General features: G+C 36.4%; 1 protein-coding gene across 1 annotated transcript in view; it reads left to right on the top strand.

Annotated features, from left to right (window-relative positions):
* ADGRL2 (adhesion G protein-coupled receptor L2) overlaps positions 1-19,970 on the top strand; it is a 219,557-nt gene that overhangs the window by 165,016 nt on the left and 34,571 nt on the right. The window contains 11 exon segments of the mRNA XM_032217356.1: positions 2,583-2,879; positions 3,517-3,620; positions 4,789-4,974; positions 5,570-5,608; positions 9,870-9,965; positions 9,967-10,021; positions 10,024-10,053; positions 14,668-14,790; positions 15,023-15,228; positions 16,241-16,414; positions 18,769-18,978. Of these exon segments, the coding sequence (XP_032073247.1) occupies positions 2,583-2,879; positions 3,517-3,620; positions 4,789-4,974; positions 5,570-5,608; positions 9,870-9,965; positions 9,967-10,021; positions 10,024-10,053; positions 14,668-14,790; positions 15,023-15,228; positions 16,241-16,414; positions 18,769-18,978 (1,520 nt within the window).

Genomic DNA, 19,970 nt, shown 5'->3' with positions numbered 1-19,970 from the left:
GCTCCGAGCACCTGTTCCACGCTTCAATTAGGAATAAACTTTCCTCCAGTGATTTTTTAAGGAATTCTAACACTATATGCTAAACACAAAAAATAAGAAAAAAGGCTACACTAACTGACGGGAGAGTCCAATTTGCTGTTCAAGGACTGGAACTCCCCAACTGCATCCTTTTAGGGGGACTAGGTTTTAAAACTGTGCCTCTGTGGGGAACAGGAGGCGTGGCTACACAAAGATTTGAACTCAGTCCTTGGGCAGCAAGCTGAAGTTAACCCATGCTTGGACACTCCAAGCAGCGCCTAGGAGAAAAAAAAAGAATTCCATTGCCAATCCAAAGAATTACATTGCCAATCCAAAATGTTAATAATATAGATTAAATCAGTTACACAAGATGGCATTTTGAAGGGATTTGGTACAACCCTTATTTCTAGATAAGCATTTAATTTAAATTTTAAAATCTAATCCTGATAATTTTAAAAATAAGTGACAATAGTTTCCTTTGATATTGTTATTGTGATTGTCTAGCAAAACCTATCAGCTTTTTTCTAGAGATAATTTTTGAGAGCTTCTAGAGACTACAGCACATCTTAATAGATCTTGATTCAGGAATAAGTCAACTAGAAGTAGATTCCAAATCTCCATTGCTGTTTAGAAATTTCAAATGTCTGCATTCTGACCAGCACTGGAAGCAACCAATTATTTTATCCTCCCCCTATCCTTGAGAAAATGAGATTAACTTGAAGACATAGTAGGGGAGAAACCTGCACAAGTCAAGAGGTTCTTTTCAGATAACTGTTGTTTTCCTAAAAAATGAGAAATTGTAAAGGATGTCCATGTAAGAAAGAAATAAGGGAGGAAATGACATCACAATAGACATGCTATCATTATAGTTTCAAACAGATTCTATGGGAATTACCACTCTCTAGAGCCTTGAAGTCTTCATGTTCCTTTTCAAGATGCACTTATTCCCTTATTATTATGAGCATCATTATCATTTTTATAAATGTCATTTATAGCTTATTATAACTTAAAAACATTAAGGTAGATTAATAAATGCACTTCTTTAAAAAAGAATGTATGAGGTTAGTGAGAGAACTTTACTTCTTTTCTCTTGCTTCATTTCTACTGATTTGCATGAAGAAGTAAAAATATCCAAGCGTTTAGATAGAAGGACTAAAGCAAGTTTAGTTTAAGTATTTTTTTTAAATAGAAGCAAAGACATGGAATATATTTCAAGAAGCATCATCTATTTATGCCTATTATTCCATTCTAGAAAATATAGCTGGGTCTCATCCCTTCCATAGCCTTTATTTTTGAAATGGGTATGAGATATAACACTCCCTATACAATATAATAATGAATAGGAATAGCTCTGCGTAAAATAACAACACCTTAGATTCTTGGGAAGAACTCAATGTGTATGAAGGCCAATCCCAGCTAGGAAATTGGCAGCGGTGATTTCATATTTTTATGTATTTAATAATAGTGTTCATCATCATCTTCTTCATCATCATCATCATCATCATCATCATCATCATCATCATCATCATCATCTATTCTAAACATCTGGCTGACTGTGTGACCAACCATAACTCCTTTTTTGAATTCTTAAGTGTTGGCAGGAATTCAAATCATTACAAAGATCCAAAGTAGCTTGGATTCTATTGAAATAGCTTGGAACATGGAACAGTTACCCTGATTATTTCTGGACGAATTGATAAAATGAACAATTCTAGAAGCTAACAGAGAGTTTACTTGTTGAAAACTAGTTTTCCTCGGATGACTAGGCAGTGTGGTTGGCTTAAATTATTCTTACTTTATTAGAAAGTGATGTTTAAGGTCTGAGATGTCGAAATACTGAGATAAGACAAGCATGCAACGTTCCAGTCTCCCAACTGCTCCCCGCCCCAACTTGGATCTAATCAGGTATGCTAGAGATCTCTGAAACAAGAATGTCTGCTGGGCGGCAAGATGTTACACTAATTATCTTTCTTCAAGTGACAGAGTGAGTGACATCAAGTAGGGTGCTTTCTTTTTTGGAGATTTGTTGTTGTTGTTAAACAACCTAGTTATTTATAACCTGTCCCTCGGTTATAGGGTTTCTTTGTTTATTTTGCCTTTTTCCAATGTGAACATTGATTTTATCACTTCGATCAATATAATTTTACGATCTTTTATTAAATGTATCTGTTGTGAGTAGACAATTTGGTATTAGTGCCTCCCAGGCTTTAGAAATATATCTATCAATTTGTATTCAAGAGATAAGAGATATGTGCAGACACTGCCATGCATTGCATCTAAGTATAGATTATGTGTTCATCTTTATTAATATTCTTAATTCTTACTATATATTTTCCTCTGATTATCTGGAAATCCTCTCTGAAGGAGAAGGAGAATGTTTCACAACTGTTCTTATTCATTCCTCCTCCATATAACATTTTCTTTTGTTTGTTTATTGATCAAATTTAAAATCTGACTATCTCCCTCACAAGGGGATCTGGACAGTATACAGATAACATATCAAACCCTACAAATGGTATATCAAATTTAAAAGGCAAGTAGTAACATTACTTTTCCCTTTACAGTGCCTACCACAGCAGAGACAATAACTCCATCCACAGAGCTATTCAGAACAACTGTATCTACCACAAGCACTACCCCACACAAAGTTCCTGTTAGCACAACTATGGCTGCAGGAACCAAAGAAGATAGTAGAGGCCCCAAGTCACCACCAGCAGTTTCTACAACCAAAATTCCTCCCGTTACAAGTTTTTTCCCTCTGCCTGAGAGATTCTGTGAACCAGATGTGGCCCGGGGGATTAGCTGGCCTCAGACTCAAAGGGGAATAATGGTGGAACGTCCCTGCCCCAAAGGAACCCGTGGTAAGTTTTTAAAAAACAAATCAGATGTTTGACAAAATGTGTCTTGAACTCCCTTTTTATCCTTGCTGACTACTCTTAAGCTATGATTCATTTGATTTTTCTTTCTTAGGAGAATATGACATCTTCAGGTTTTAAGCTATAGAGGGCATTGAAGCCTAGAAATGTACTTATGGTCCTTTTTTCTGTTTTCAGATTTATTTATATTCCACCTATAAAATTATTATTTTATAAATAACTCAAGGCAGCAAACATACCTAATACTTCTTCCACCTCCAATTTTCCCCATAACAACAACTTTGTAAGGTGTGTTTAGCAGAAACACAGTCAGTTACAAAACTTCTCACATCTTTCCCATGAACTCTGTTTTGATTAATTCCAGGAGAAAGAAGACAGCGGGCATTCATTTTATTGATTTTCCGGGAACCCAATATTATTAGCACGGCTTTAGTTTGCTATTAGTATCCTGTATTTTTTTAATCTCATCTTCAGCTAGCATTTTTTATCATTAAAAGTTGAATATATATTAAACCTTAGTCCGATTTTTTTCAGGTACAAAGATGTATGGAAGATTTAAAAAGGGAAAATAAAAGTTCATAACTATATAAACAAGTTGTTTCTTTTTGGGTATCTTTTATAGGAACAGCTTCATACCTCTGCATGATTTCCACAGGAACATGGAACCCTAAGGGTCCTGAGCTTAGCAACTGTACTTCCACCTGGGTAAACCAGCTGGCTCAGAAGGTGGGTTGGAATAATATATTAATATGATAGCATGCCTAATCTGAGAATTTGTAGATGAATGTTTAGTTCATCACAGGTGTTAGGAATAATGAGAATTGCATTGCTGTCAGGTTACACCTTGGATTCTATCTGGGGTTATCAGATCTAGGATGCAAAGTTTCCACCAGCCACTAGATGGAAAAGAAATGGTTAGGCTTTCTGGATTCCTGTTGGAATCCAGTGGTTCTTCTTGGACTTTCTCAGAACAGATCTGATATCATTAGGTCCACCCATAATCATTCTTGCTTTTATAGATGATGTGTAAAGGTCATATTTAATTGGACGGTTAATTGTTATGACACAAGTCCCTGAAGAGACACAGTTTTATGTTCTTCATGTGCCTAGGAAGAAAAAGATGTACATGATTTGATTTGTTTTATAGTTTTTACATCCTATCCCAATCCTCAAATTCTGGCCCCGCATGAAATAAATAAAATAAAAATATCTATACCAACCCCATGCACAGAGGTTGTCTTTCACATTCATATCTCTAGGGCTCTTCAAAGCATTGCTCAAATCAAATATTTATTATGGTCAAGTCCAGCATACTAAAGCAATGTTACAAATACTTCCACAAACCATCTTCCCTTATTGACTCAAACCCTCGGGTATCTAGCAGAAATATCCAATCCTACGGAAAAAAATCTTTTTTTAAGACATTCAAATAGAAATATGTCTTATAAGTTCTTGGAGTGAATAATGTATTTTCCATACAAATTAGGGTGAAATGTGATAATTTAGGTCAAGTCTGGGAGTTGGGAATATTTGCCTAGGGTTTGAAATTTCTTTCTTGTATTTTACTGAATACTTGAGTATATACTTACCCACGAGAATGATCCTGTTTTAATATATTATTCTTTGTCACTATTAGTATTAGGTATTGTTTTAAATCACAACTTAAGAAAGCATTTTGATTGTATCTGGTCTTAGAACTAAAATTAAAATAAAAGTTGAAATTATGCTGGGGTGTTTTTTTTTTTTTTTTTTTTTTTTGTGCTCATAAAAACAACCAAAACAAGAGACAGGTTAATAGATTCTTCCCATTAAGAACAAGCACAAAAAATCTATAGATAGTGGACTTTTTTCTGTTTGGTTCTTAAGTTAGTTTGCCTTTCAATTGCCATTTCAGATCAGAAGTGGAGAAAATGCTGCTAACCTTGCCAATGAATTGGCTAAACACACCAAAGGACCAATTTTTGCTGGTGATGTGAGTTCATCAGTCAGACTGATGGAACAGTTGGTAGACATCCTTGATGCTCAGCTGCAAGATTTGAAGCCCAATGAGAAGGACTCTGCAGGGCGGAGTTACAACAAGGTAGATAAAGATTGAATCAGATTCCTCAAGTGTATTCTAAACATGTTTGCCTTGCGATTTGTTTGTTTCCAGAAATGCCGAGTGTCTGCTTGTTTTTCTCTTGAAGTAGGGAAGGGGTAGGAATTTAAGAGCAAAAGTAACAAATCTAGATAGGTGTGTGGATGTTGAAGTTATAGCACATTTTCACAAGCAACAAATTGTTTCACTGTAAAAGAGTAAGAAGACAATTTGCCCCACTGGGCAGTTTTATTCATTTTATCTTTATAACATTGGGTGGAGGAAAGTTGGGAAGAAGACATTTCTTCTTTGCTATAATCATTTGGTCTCGGTTCCCTTCATAATATGAATTAGGACCCTAGAAATATTTGAATATACCAAGGAGTTGATTAACCATAATTTATTAAAACCTCCCTTTCATTAGGCTTCCTAAAAACAGCACATTGATTGAGAATAATTAAACACACTATGATTATTATATCAGCAAAAATATTTTTAAGTTTACACGTAAGTGGTCAACAATCATTAAATAGTAGCATTTCTACTGCAATTTTTGTGTCTAACCTCTGATTTTCTTTCCCCCCAACTTACTAACAAGCTCCAAAAGCGAGAGAAGACATGCAGGGCTTACCTTAAGGTATCTCTCCTGTCACCTTGCTTTCTCCCTGCTGCTACGTTTCTGCTCTTGCTGCATGATCCTTTGTATTTCAGTATTTGGATAATATGTATATTGTATCCCTCCACAGCCCCTGTGCAGAGTGTTATGTTTGCACAGATTCCATTTCTGAGAGTAAGCCCAATAATAGAAATAAGCCAATAATCAATAGTTCATTTCTTCCGTACTCTGTGTAAAAAAATACAAGGATGGGAAAGGGGATTAAACTAAATCCAAGATAGCAGTAGGTTTGTTTCCTCAATACTTTGCTTTGAACCCAGATGTTTTATATATGTAGTTCTGCATATCACACACTGTTTAATTGTAGCAAGCAAAACCCACAAATGGATGCCCTTCACGTACCCATTTGCTTCACTAGACCTTATGGAGCAAGAATGTCACATGACTCCCACCTTGTCTTTCTGCACTAACACCTCTTTTTATCTTTCTAGTGTACTATTGAATTCAAAACAATAACTATTTGTCTGATTTATACACATTTTCCCGTAACAACTGCTATTGTTACAGGAAAATCATCCTGTTTTCTAGAGCAATAAAATATTCAGAACTTAAATACAGGTATTCTTGACTTGCAACCACAATTGGGAGCGGACATTCTATTGTTAAGTTGTTATGTCAAGTCAAGGAGGACCTGATTTCCCAACAATTTTTACCACTGTCAGTAGCAAATATATGGTTGTTAAGTGAATCCTGCTTTCCCAATAGGTTTTTTTGCCAGAAATTGGCAAAAAAAAAAAGGTTACAAATTGCAGAATGCTGCAGCCAGTCATAAATGCAAAGTAGTTGCCAAGCACCTTAATTGCAGTCACGTAATTTGCATAGGTCATAATTCACTTTTCCAAAGGGCCGTCGTAACTTTGAACCACTGTAAAATTAATGATGGTAAATCCAGGACTACCTGTATCCGCAGTGAACATTCTTGTTCATGCCAATATCTACGCATCATACCTCTGACTGATGGTATTTTGGGGGTGGAAAAACAGCATGGCAGTTTTAATTATAGAATTTCCAATTAGTATTACAAAAAGAAATGCAAGTTTAAATTGAATCTGTCTATAATAGAGCAAAGGCATTTTTTATGAAACTGTTAAGTTATTACAATCGTAACCCTCCAAATTGCTTAGAATAATTATACTGTTCAAGATTAATTCACTTTCTGCCCCATTTCCACTAAATCTATAAATCCATTACTCTCAAAAGGGACAGCTGAACATTATTAGTATTACATCTCCAGCAGTGCTAACTTTGTTTAGACTTACTCAGGTTAAATTGATGCAGGTTCCTGGGGATTGAAGAAAAGCAGGCCTGGATTAATGTGAATCTTAATTCACTTTAACCCAGGTTATAGGTAAGGCTAGACATGAATAGAAACACAATGGGAATGTAAGAAACTTATGCATACAAGTCCCAGCTGGTCTTCCCTTCCACTGCTGGAAGAAATACAGTTTTAGAGTTATTTATACCTTTAGCATTAAATTTGAAAGGAGAATTAGTTCCTTTAACTTAAAGTACATTCTGATCATAAATAGGAGTATAAGATATTTGATCTTAAACTAACAGAATGTGTAGGTATATTGGGAAAGGAGCTTGCATGGACTTCCTTATTTTTTCCACATTTTAGCTATATTGCCTATAATTACTGACATTATATATATATCAGGCTATAATAGTTGATATTATTAAAGCTAATAGTGATTGTTACATTTCAAAAAAGATCACTAGATTAGAGTAGATCACTATGAAATTGCTTAGTCACTGAAAAGCTACTTCTTTGTAGGTCTAAGCGATATTCTTCTTTTTTCTCTTATTTATATTCAGTGTTTGTAAGATTGAAACTTAACAACAGGAAAAAGTGAGCAAGGGAAACAAGTCAATTCTTAACCATTTATGATTCAGCTTTCTTAACTGGAGATACTTAATGTATTTGGTCTAGTGGTTAAAGCACTGGACTAGTAGTGGGAACAAGTAGAATTCTAGTTCTACCTTAGGCACAGGTGTCAGCTGGGTGACAATTACTGTTTGTCAATTATTCTTCTCTAGAGAGAAGGCAATGGCAAATCAATTCAAAAAATTTTAACTGGAAAACTGAATGGACTTGTCTATGACTGACTTTAAAAAAGGAAAAAAAAAGAGGAATAGGAAACTAAGTGAAAAGTGCAGTTTACTTTAAAAGATAAATTTCATGGTCAAATCTAAAGTGTGACCATATTTGTAACTGCAGTGACTGTGGATTTGGGAGGCATCGATAATTCTCATTGATTTCTATGAACAAAATTAATCTCCATCTTAACTCCCCAGAAATCAAAAGGGTCTCAAAAATGCTGAGGCTTAGAACAATTGTGATCTTAGGAATTATTCTGCCCCTTTCCCACACATACACACTCCCAGCTTCTGACAAATGTTGTTACAGAGCTGACTATTTCATACCACTGGAGAAAAACAGCAAATCAGATGACATCAAAAATGAAGAATCAGGCAAAAGGGCTTAAAACATACATACCCATACATAAGTGCCTATGACACATAGCATGTGTCACCAATGAGTCCTTAGTGCACCACAACCTCAGTTCCTGACTGGGATCGTTTTAGTAGGTCACAAATGGATAGATTCACAAAATCTCCCCAAATTACTAATCAGAATCTGGCTACTGCTATGCAAATAAGGCAAGTTCTCACTCCTTGGCAGAGGATTCACTTGTAGTTCAGATCAAAGGCTCCAATTCATATTTCTCGGTGATTAATGAATCCGGCCTCTACAGACCAATTTCTGTTCAACGCTCTGCAATGGTTGAAGTGGTATCAGTGTGTGCAGTTGACTCTTCTGCTTCTCATTAGAGAAAAGAAGAAGAAAATCCTTTCATATCAGTCAAAACTATCTTCCACCTGCCATTGGGGAGACTCGCCATGCAACCATAAAGAGGATATTAAAATGGATTAGGCTAATTAATTTTACTCCAGACAATAGCCCATACTGCTTTCCCTATCCATTCAGACACAGAGCACAAAGTTCTGGGCCTGACATTGTTTTTGTTCATGTAGTGCAGCCTGCTCTCATTTCCATCATTTTTGAAACTGATCAACCACATTATGTGTGCGCTTAATGATATATGTAAACTAGGTAAATGAGACAAAATAAGCATGATGGCTCAGCAGTGCAGAGCCTACTCAGTTGTGGGACTACATTAGCCGTTAATTTAAGAGCTTCCCTTCAATTGATTTGTCAGCGGATGTGATTTATTTATTATTATTTTGCCATGGGAATGTACAGACTGCTATAAGATGCTTACATCCTCGCTTTGCCAACAGGAATCCACATTTACTGCTGTTTCATTCTGCTCTTCATAGGAGTTACAGACAAATTAAAAATCCCTAATCCTAACGTATTTCCCATTATATGCAAACTAGGACTGTAGGCAGGGCTTTCCAAACAAGACAGATTTGAAGCCATTTTTAAATGATAGCCAAAGCTACGAGATAGCATTCTAGTATTCTAAAGAAACAGAGAAAATATTATTCTCTTAGTATCATTCCTATTCTGTTTGTTAACCATGAATTGATCATCAGAGTCCAGTCAGTGTTTTCACTTTGGATCCTTCCCACACATTTAATTTTATATTATTCTATGATTGCTTATTTATTTGGTTGGGCAGTTAGTTTATATCATGATTGTAGTCACCAGAAGCTCAATTTTTCTCTCACGTTTTTCCTTAAACAATAACCCTATAGAGTAGATTGGATTAAATGAGGATGATAGGCTTAAAATCAACCCCATAAGGCTGAATTTAAGCATGAATGTCCCCAATCATAATCCAACACTTTGGCTATATATTAGGCTGGCTGTCATACCTTTCATACACATATGGCTGCATTTATGGTATTAAGCCAATATCTAACATTCTTCAGTTCCCAATTACTTGAAAAACTCCTGCAGATTCATGCATGCCTCAAAGCTCCTTGAAACTTGGATTGACATCTCGGTTTCCAATTAAAGCCACGAGTATTTGCCTTTTGCATTCTTCAGTATGTTAAGTTCTTTTTCATACTTGCTCTAAGGCATGTTGTGCTGATCCTCTTTGTTCTGAAGCAAAGCAGTAGCTTTTTTGTCTTTAAATCACTGTAATCACATTGGCAGTTAAATATTGCAATTGCCATCTGATCGTATTAGGAACTTTCTCCTGCTGCCTAAGGCTATAGAGCCTAATATTTTTTCTAATGAATGCAGGCAATCGTTGACACCGTGGACAACCTCCTTAGGGCTGAAGCTCTGGAATCTTGGAAAGATATGAATTCTTCTGAACAAGCTCACGCTGCAACGATGTTTACTTGATACATTAGAAGAAGGAGCTTTTGTTTTGGCTGATAATCTTTTAGAACCACAAGAGTTGCGATGCCTACAGATCACATAGGTAAGTCTTTGCACTTCAGAAAGCCAGGCATGATGCTGTAAATTAAAGAACAACATGCTAAAATAATATTTTGGAAATAACCATACAGGTGAAACTCAAAAATTAGAATATCATGCAAAAAGTCACTTATTTCAGTAGTGCAACTTAAAAGGTGAAACTAATATATGAGATAAGACTCATTATAAGCAAAGCAAGATAGTTTCAAGCCGCGATTTGCATAATGTGATGATTATGGCGTATAGTGGTTCAAAGTCCTCTTTTCTGATGAGAGCAACTTTTGCATCTCATTTGGAAACCAAGGACCCAGAGCATGGAGGAAAAATGGAGAGGCCAATCAAGCACAGTAATCCCACATCATTGAACCAGTTTTTGGTGCTTTTGGCAAAATTGCTCTCATCAGAAAAGAGGACTTTGGACCAAGGAGCAACAGGACTTTGGACCACTGTGCTTCATTAAGACCAGGTTCAACACAGCCCTCTACCAGGAGATTTTGGAGCACTTCATGCTTCCTTCCATAGACAAGCTTTATGGGGATACTGACTTCATTTTCCAGCTGCCCATACTGCCAAAAGCATCAAAACCTGGTTCAATGACTGTGGGATTGCTGTGCTTGATTGACTAGCAACTTGGCTGACCTGAACCCCATAGAGAATCTATAGGGCATTGCCAAGAGAAAGATGAGAGACATGAGACCGAACAATGCAGAAGAGCTGAAGGCTGCTATTGAAGCATCCTGGTCTTCCATAACACCTCAGCAGTGCCACAGCTGATAGCTTCCATGCCTGCCACATTGAGGCAGTAATTGCTGAAAAAGGGGCCCAAACCAAGTACTGAGTACATATGCATGCTTATACTTTTCTTAAACAAGACTCACAAGTCTAAGAAAACCCACAGAATATGCACTGAGTCCGTCTGGGGCTATGCAACCCTGTCCAAAACCAAGAATTGCAGCACTCCATGAACTAAAGAGTTCTAAACCCAAAATCATTCCATCAAGCCAGGATTCGGTTTCAAACCCATTGCTCCTCATTGAGCCCTCACAGACTTCAGGCATTGCAAGATGGAAGTCATGGCAATAGCACTTGGACTCATATTTACTTCACAATGCTTTACAGCCCTCTCTAAGTGGTTTACAGAGTCAACAATCTGGGCTCTCATTTTACCAATCTCGGAAGGATGGAAGGCTGAGTCAACCTTGAGCCAGTAAAAATCAAACTGCTTAACTGTTGGCAGCTGACAGAATTAATCTGCAATACTGCATTCTAACCACTGCGCCACCAAGGTGGCATCACTTAATTCACCATGGGTGGAGATATATTACCCATATTGTAATGGCTAATCTTATCCAGTGCTTTATGCAGATGTTGAACAGAAACAGAGAAATTGCTGAACTGTGCAGAACCTCACAAGCAGGGGCCAAGAGCCTGACCTCTCCTCCCTATCGCCATTGACTAGGAACAGTTGGAGAGGAAGGAAATCACCCAGATAATGTATGTCTCATCTAAACCAGACATTTTAAGTTATTTTTTTCTTTACTGAAATCATCATTACAGAAATCGAAGCAATTCATTTTTATCATAACCATATCCCATTCTGTGAAGTATCAAGATAATAGTACTAATCTGTGATGGAGGTTTTATAAGGGCTGATTAAAAAATTGTGTTTGTGTATCTATGTAAGTAATTGAGATACTTGACCTGGAAATTCTTTTCTGATCATTTATTATTATTTCTGAATTTTATTCATTTTTGATGACAATACAAGCCAATTTTGACCACACGATGTAAAGACTATTTTTATTAAATGCAGTGTAATTTCACCCAAGGTGAAAATACATTCAATGAGCTGTATCTCCAATATACAAAATAGTCATGTATCATAAACTGCAAAATAGTTACTGACATTTCAAGCAGAATGTATAATTTAAATGCTGAGAAGGAGGAAAATACTGGTATTTCTTTTTAGATCTTTTTTATATGTTTGTTTCTTATGTACAGTTAAACAGCTTTCTGTGTAAATTTAAATCCTTAACAATTCTTCCATTTTATAGATATTAAGAAATGTATTGAATCAAGCGCTAGGGACCAAATTTCTAATTAATTTCTGAAAAATACTTGTTGCTTGGATTTATGTGTGAAATTATCTATGTTTCTGCTGGTGAAAACGAAATAGTTTACAATTACCTAATATGAAGGAACTTAATACTGCATTCCTAAATATGAATAGAATAGAACAGAACAGAACAGATAGAATATAATTCTTTATTGGACAAGTATGATTCGACACACAAGGAATTTGTTTTTGGTGCATATGCTCTCAGTGTACAAGATACATTCATCAAGAATCATAAGGTACAACACTTAATGATAGTCATAGGGTACAAATAAGCAATCAGGAAACAATATCAAGAAATTGTAAGAATACAAACAACAAAGTTAGTCATGCAATCAATGCAGGATCAAAGTTTTCTTTCCAATATTCAGTAGCATGTGTTCTTTAGTTTATGTCTTGTGTTTTACCAACACATTTTTTCAATACTGAATTCACTGAATTTATATAAACAACTATATCTCCTTCCATAATAAATGAATTCAGTATTAAAATGGATATAGACCACACATAAATTGTTTGAAAGTTAACATGAAGTTGACACAATTATCTTGGATGAGAATGAGATGCCCCAGATTAAGTTCCAATTAGCTATTGCTTAACTAGTCAGGATTGTTATAAATTAGTCGATTCAGCAGGTGCATGTAGAAACCTGATCCAGCAGGAGACATAACTTATATAATAAGTTACTTACATAGCAGTAACTTTTGTCCAGCCTGGGAATCTGTACAGAGAAGTTTTTTCTGCATGCTAATTTATCTTGCCTTCTTGAGATGATAATGGCAGTTATACGTTTCCTTGTTCAGCGCCCACAGGTTGTGGTGCTTTCATCATTGGATTGCACCATTGTAATCAAATGCTGAAAGAGTGTCCAGCATGGCATTGCAGGAATGGGTGGAGCGTATGTTGGCACAATGCTGCCTTCATAATTTGCCTATCCTTGACATGCACACACTCTCCTTCCCTCTCAGTGGGATGCTTCTGCTTTCTTGCTTCCCATTTAATTAGTGAAAATACCAAGGTATTAAATTCAGAACATTATACTCTCTGTGTATATGTGAAGGAAAGAAAGAAGTAATAAACCATGCATAGTTCAATAAAATAGCCCTGCTAAATTTTTCACAAGTCTCTGTGGGGGACATTGGTTGACCTCAATTAATAGTACATTTTGTGTGGGTGTAGAAATCTTTATAATAAATTGTACCATTACTCTTGTCGGACTTTAAGTATATTCCTTTTAGTGTTTTTTTTTAATTAAATGTTATCCTTCCTTTCTTTGAAGAAACTCAGAGTAATATACATTGTTGTGCTTCCATACCTTTACAACAATCTTGTGAATCAGTTTAGACAATACTGGATTATCTGATGCATAAAGTCAAAACTTTTAACAGGGTGCTTCTTATCTTTGTCCACATTTTTTCACTTGCAAATGAGATGGACAGGATATATAACAATAATAACAATAACAATAATAATAATGAAATGAGCTGAAAATTGGAAGAACAAAGCTATGCATAGCCAATACTTGAAAAGTATTGAAGGCAAAGCTGACCAAAAGCTAACTTGGAACTGTTTAAGATCAGGAGCACTGAAAAAGGAAACAGAAGGCTTTATTTTGGCAGCTCAAGAACAAGCCTTAGTCACAAACTACATGAAGGCAAAAATTCAACATGTTACCACCAACAGCAAATGTTGCCTCTGTAATGAGAAAGACGAGACAGTCGACCACTTGATCAGTGGGTGCAACAAAATTTCACAAACTGACTACCTACAATGCCATGACCCGCGTTGCTAAGATCATTCACTGGAAATTGTGCCAAAAGTTTGGATTTGAGTACAGCAAAAACCACTGGGAACATCAGGTTGAGAAGGTTTTAGAGAATGAGAAAGTAAAGATCTTGTGGGACTTCAGAATCCATACTGACAGGCACTTGGCCCACAACACACCTGACATCACAATAGTTGAAAAGAAAAAAAGTATGGTTCATTGACATTGCAATACTTGGAGATGCACAAATTGAAGATAAACAGCAAGAAAAAAATCACAAAGTACAGGGACTTGCAAATTGAAGTTGAGCGACTGTGGAAAAAGAAGTGTTGTCCTGATTGTAATTGGAGCCCTTGGAGCAATACCCAAAGGGCTACCTCGCTATTTGGAAATTCTAAATTTATCTGATTCTACAAAAAACCACCTACTTGGAACAGCTTATATCCTCTGACATTACCTTAACAGTTCCTAGGTCCTTGGTTAGGACTCGAGCTATTGAGCTACGAACCAGCCCCAAAGGCTCTGAATCTCACCAAAGATTAACATAATAATAATAATAAAATATTTTAAGACGATACTTGGTTGGTACCTAGGATGCTGGCAGCAACCCATATCAACCATTAGCAACAGTGAATTGTATTTGTGACACATCTTTAAATGTTCACTTGACTGAGTTTCATGCTTAATGAATAAAATAAATAATAATAATAATATACTTTTTATTGTGTTCTACCCAGTCCTGGAAGTTGCAGTACTCAGCACAGAAGGGCAAGTGCAGGACTTAAAATTTCCTCAGGGCAATGCCGGCGGCAACTCCATCCAGCTGTCTTCAAATACCGTGAAGCAGAACAGCAGAAATGGTATGTCTAGATCAAATGAGTTATTTTCAACCTTATAAAGAGCCTTTACCACTTCTTGGATTAAAGCCCCCTTGACAGAATTAAAAATGCATCGTCCTTTGTACCCTTTGGTTGCCATTTTTCCTTGGAATCCATGATTCCTCAGTACAGATATTGTAGTCAGGAAGCTAAAGTGGAAAAGTGGAACTGGGTGCAGTTTCAAGTCAATATAATGGAAGGTTTCTGTTTCCAGGGTTAGCAAAGCTGGTGTTCATCATTTACAAAAGCTTGGGCCGGTTTCTTAGTACTGAAAATGCAACCATCAAGTTAGGAACTGAGTTTGCTGGCAGGAACAGAACCATCGCTGTGAACTCTGATGTCATTGCCGCCTCCATCAACAAGGAGTCCAGTCGTGTCTATTTGACCGATCCCGTTCTTTTCACTCTGGCACACATCGATGTAAGTTATGGAAATGAATTAATGGGAAGGTCATAAAATCAGCAAGAGCAAAGTGTGTGTGTGGGGGGCGATCTTTCCATTTGAATTTTAAATATTGGAAGGTCAGAGGCATAGGTTTATTTAAGTCTGCGAAAATAAAATTAAATGAGCCTGGTTCAGTGATTATTAGAACTTAAGTGTATTCTTAATGAAAGCTAATTCAGTAATCAACATGAAAATGTAAATGCCTGCAATTTGTTCCTAAGTGAAAATTAACTCTTACCTTAGCAGCAGGGCAGAAAACACGGGCTTTTACAATTTTGCTTGCTTAATGTAGCAAAATTTAAATAGCACTCAGAGCATTTTGCTCTAATTCTGTACTATCTTCGGGAGCCCATTTACCAATCGTTCAAGTAGGTTTTCTTCAATAGGGCAAACATCTTTTCTTGGAATCAGATTGACACTGTCTCAGCTGACGCTTAAAAGACTCTGCTGGTCATGTCAAAATGCTGTTGATTGTCCAGGTTTGGATTTTCCATTTAGCTAAAGTAATAGCCAATAATCCCCTTTCATTTTTCTGAGTTGTTTTCAGTGCAATTTAATCTGGGCTGACATGTCTCTTCAGTTCTTTTACAACTGATTAAAATTGAGACTGCATTCCTAAATTCTAAATTATCCAAGAAGTCTGTGTTAAATAACTATACCTGTTTCTACTGCTAAAAGTTGGAAATCAAATAGCCACAAGTCATCAGTATGAGCACCAAACTTAAGTAGAGAATTCTAGTTGCAGGAAATTAAATTCTCAGTAATGCCCGTGGTACGGCACGCTTATAACTAAATTGCTAGTTTGTTCTACACAGTCTGTTAGTTATTTTATTTTATTTTATTTTTTGGCACAAACTACATACCTTTTCTTCTGTGTCAGCTTAATTTGCTACGGTACAAAGGGTTGTATTAGATTTAAATAAACTATCTTTAGGAAGCATTCATATGCATATAATTGTATTTTTTTTCCCATCCTGATGTCTCACAGCCCAACAATTATTTCAATGCTAATTGCTCCTTCTGGAACTATTCAGAGCGGACTATGATGGGATATTGGTCAACTCAAGGCTGCAAGCTGATTGACACAAATAAAACACATACCACGTGTGCATGTAGCCACCTAACTAATTTTGCAATTCTCATGGCACATAGGGGAATTGTGGTAAGTAATCCTGACAAATAATGTACAGCATTTTGAAGACCCAGTAAACTCCTGGTCTGTTGAACTACCCAGAGATAACTCATTATTTTACTTTACAGTACTCTGTGGCCTTTGTATTTCAAAGTTCAGGTATCACACATACACATGGGGGGGAAGTAGTAGAAAAAGACAGTTGAATGTGGCCACAAGGAATGAATCTGTTACATGTTTTCCCCAAAATAAGTCTTTTGACTTCTGAAATAAGCACTTTATTTTATTTTAATAAGCTTTATTTTCGGGGAGGTCTTATTATTTTTGAGGTGCAAGAGGCAGCAAGCGTGGTCACCTCATGGCTGCTGCTGTGTTGCAATATTTTCAGGAAAGGCTTATTTTCAGGGGAGGGCTTATTTTAGCCCATGCACTCAAAAGCCCAATTGGGCTTATTATCTGGGAAGATCTTATTTTCGAGGAAACAGAGTATAATTTAAATACATGTACAATAATCTACATAATTTATCAACAAATGGCATACCAATACCAATAAAGTATTCTATTCCATAAATAATTTATTTTAGTTGATGAGCAGTTTCTGCCCATACAGAAACCTTTAACATTTAACCCCAATGAAGACAGAAAAATAACAAGCAAGAACATAAAATATGCCTTCCAGAATAATTATATTTTCAGTAATTTCCTAAAAGCCAGCAGAGAGCTGGAGAATCTTATCTCCATAGGAAGGCGATTGTAGAGTATTAATACCATCCCAGATAAGCAATGCCTTCTAGTATACAACCTTAATCATCTATCAGACTTAAAAGCAGTTGCTCCTTACTAGATCTAGCGCTGGTGTCCAACAGATATGGCCAGGCAGCCTTGTGCAATCAAGCTAATTGGCACAATAGCTTTTCCTTTGTGCCCCAAATTACTTTTAATTTATCAGCACAGCCCTTTTTCTTCTACAACTTGCTCATGCTTGATCTAATGCAGGGGTGTCAAACTCGCAATAACACCTTGTCATGTGACATATCGTAACTTTTCCCCCTTTCGTTAAAATGGGGGGGAACGTGTGACACATCCAGACCGCGGGCCGTGAGTTTGACATTCCTGATTAGTGTGTCAGGCTGATTCTGCTTCAGACTGGTGTTCTTGCAAATACTCTGGCTCTTTGTGCCATGAAGTATAGCACCTTAACTTGTAATTGTAACTGGTGTAGTCCCTCCAGAATTATTGATTTTGCCTCCTGTGCCAGGAACCAGTAAACTTACAAGCCAATGTATTTCAAGTTGCCTTTAAGGCCAAACCCATGTAAAACCCTGTATGATTGTACCTAGATAGTTTGATGATTGTAACTAGATCCTCTTAGAAATGCAACTGGCACAGCAGCCCAAGTTGGGCAAAGACCCCTTTCCATAAACTCCACCTATTGTTCCAGAATGAGCCACGAATCCAGAAATACTCCAGATCCCAAATCTGCTCCTTCATGGCTAGTGTCTGCCCATCAAAATATAGTGCTGGGCATTAACAGAGTACAAGTGGCAGTTCGGTTTTGCTTGAATTCAGCTTCAGTCTATTCTCTTTCATCCAAGCTATAATAATAACTTGCAGGTCCCAGAACACGACCCCAACTTACAACCTGGGGTGGCAATATGAAGTTTGTTGTCATTAACATAGTAATTATATCATACCCATTGGCCTTTATGTAAACATTAAAGAGCAAAAGAGAGAGAACTAACCTTTGCGTTATCCCACATATCAGAGGCATCAGGCTGATTTTTCATCCCCTGCCAGATACTACTGTGAAGATAACAGTAAAATATTGCTGGTTAGGTTCGGTCATAAATAAGCAACAATTTTGAAACCGTTTATTGACTAAACTAATACTGAATACATACTTATACAACCTTAAGACATGAACTATGGTTTGCAAAGCACTAAAACTAGCTACACCACAATTATAAACCATAATGGCTTGTTGTGACATGATGTGCAGACCTGGCCAGTAATATCTTTTACTTAACTGATGGTTAAAATATGTATTTATTTTATTTAAGTATAGTACATTTTAATAAAGGATTCTATTGTACTTCAACCTCTTTTGGTATTATAAACAATGTTCTCTTTATACATTCAACAGAACAATTTCCCAAGATGTATCTTCTCAGTTTAATATTTATATAGTTTCTTTTAGCATCACTGTTACCAGTTATTTCATAATGAACATATTACAAGTTATTTTATGGACAAACCAACAGATAGATTGGGTCACCTCACCTCTCTCTTTGTTATCAGTCCTTAGTGTTAAATGTGAACCTGATATTTTACTTGTCCATTAGTCAGTAATGACACTAATTTTCCTTCATTTTCATTACTTCCAGTACAAAAATGGAATGCATGGCTTACTCCTCACTGTCATCACCTGGGTAGGAATTGTCATCTCCCTTGTCTGCCTGGCGATTTGCATCTTTACTTTCTGTTTCTTCCGTGGCCTTCAAAGTGATCGGAACACAATTCACAAGAACCTTTGCATTAACCTCCTCATTGCCGAATTTATTTTCCTAATAGGCATCGATAAAACCGAATATAAGGTAAGCCCTCCAGACTTGTATAAATTCTCAAGTTTTTGTTTCCTTAAAATAAAAAAAAAAAGGCTTTATTTTGTAACCCCAGTTTTCCCACCAAACAGGATGATCAAGCAAGCAACAATAGAAAAACAAAACACAGTCAACAGCAAGAAAACTGTGGTGAAATTAATTGGGTTTAGGATACATTTGTAAATATTTATAAACTTCATAGAAACAAGTTGAAGCAGAGGTTTAAATTATTTTCTGAAGGTTGAGAGAATGGGAGCGATCATTCTGCAATAGAACAAGAGTTTTATTTTGTAGATCTGGTTCTGTAACCAAATGGCTTCCAGGATGCATGAAACTGTATTCAGCTCATCTAAAGGGCACCATAGCGCAGGAAGGGGCTGTCTAGATGTTCTTGTGCCAGAAAGATTAATTTTTAAAAAAAGAGAATTATTTATTTTAAGCAGTATTGTCCAGATTTAAGTCATGTTAAAACTATGGCTATTTAGTTAACCACACTCTGGCATGATATAGGAGATAAAAAGTACTGAAACAGAAACTGTTGACTGAAAGGCCTTAGGCAGGCACATTATTCTGATTTAGGGTCATGCATATGTATTTCTTTAGAGACAGAGATTCTACATGCACAAATAGCAAGCATTGCAATAATCATTCATACTGGCATACTGGCTCTTTGTAAAAGTTCCGTGGTCTTCTAACAATGAAGCCGAATAAAATAACATTTGTAAGAATAAAATAGAAGCAGTACTGCTGATAGGCGTAAAACCAAAGCAGTACTTGTTAAAGGCTTAAATCCCCATTAGGGATTTTGTGGTACTGGTAGTTCTCAACTTAAAACCATAACTGAGCCTGCAATTTCAGCCCTAAGTCATTAAGCATGTTGCCATGTGACTGTACCCAATTTTATGCCCTTTTTTGCCGCAGTTGTTAAGTGAATCACCACAGCTATTTAACATGGTGGTTTTTAAGAGAATCAATAGTCTGGGATA

Source organism: Thamnophis elegans, chromosome 5 (assembly GCF_009769535.1).
Source record: "Thamnophis elegans isolate rThaEle1 chromosome 5, rThaEle1.pri, whole genome shotgun sequence".
NCBI classification, from domain to species: Eukaryota; Metazoa; Chordata; class Lepidosauria; order Squamata; family Colubridae; genus Thamnophis; species Thamnophis elegans.
The sequence above is the reverse complement of the archived record's forward strand: the minus strand, read 5'-3'. Positions and strand labels throughout refer to the sequence as shown.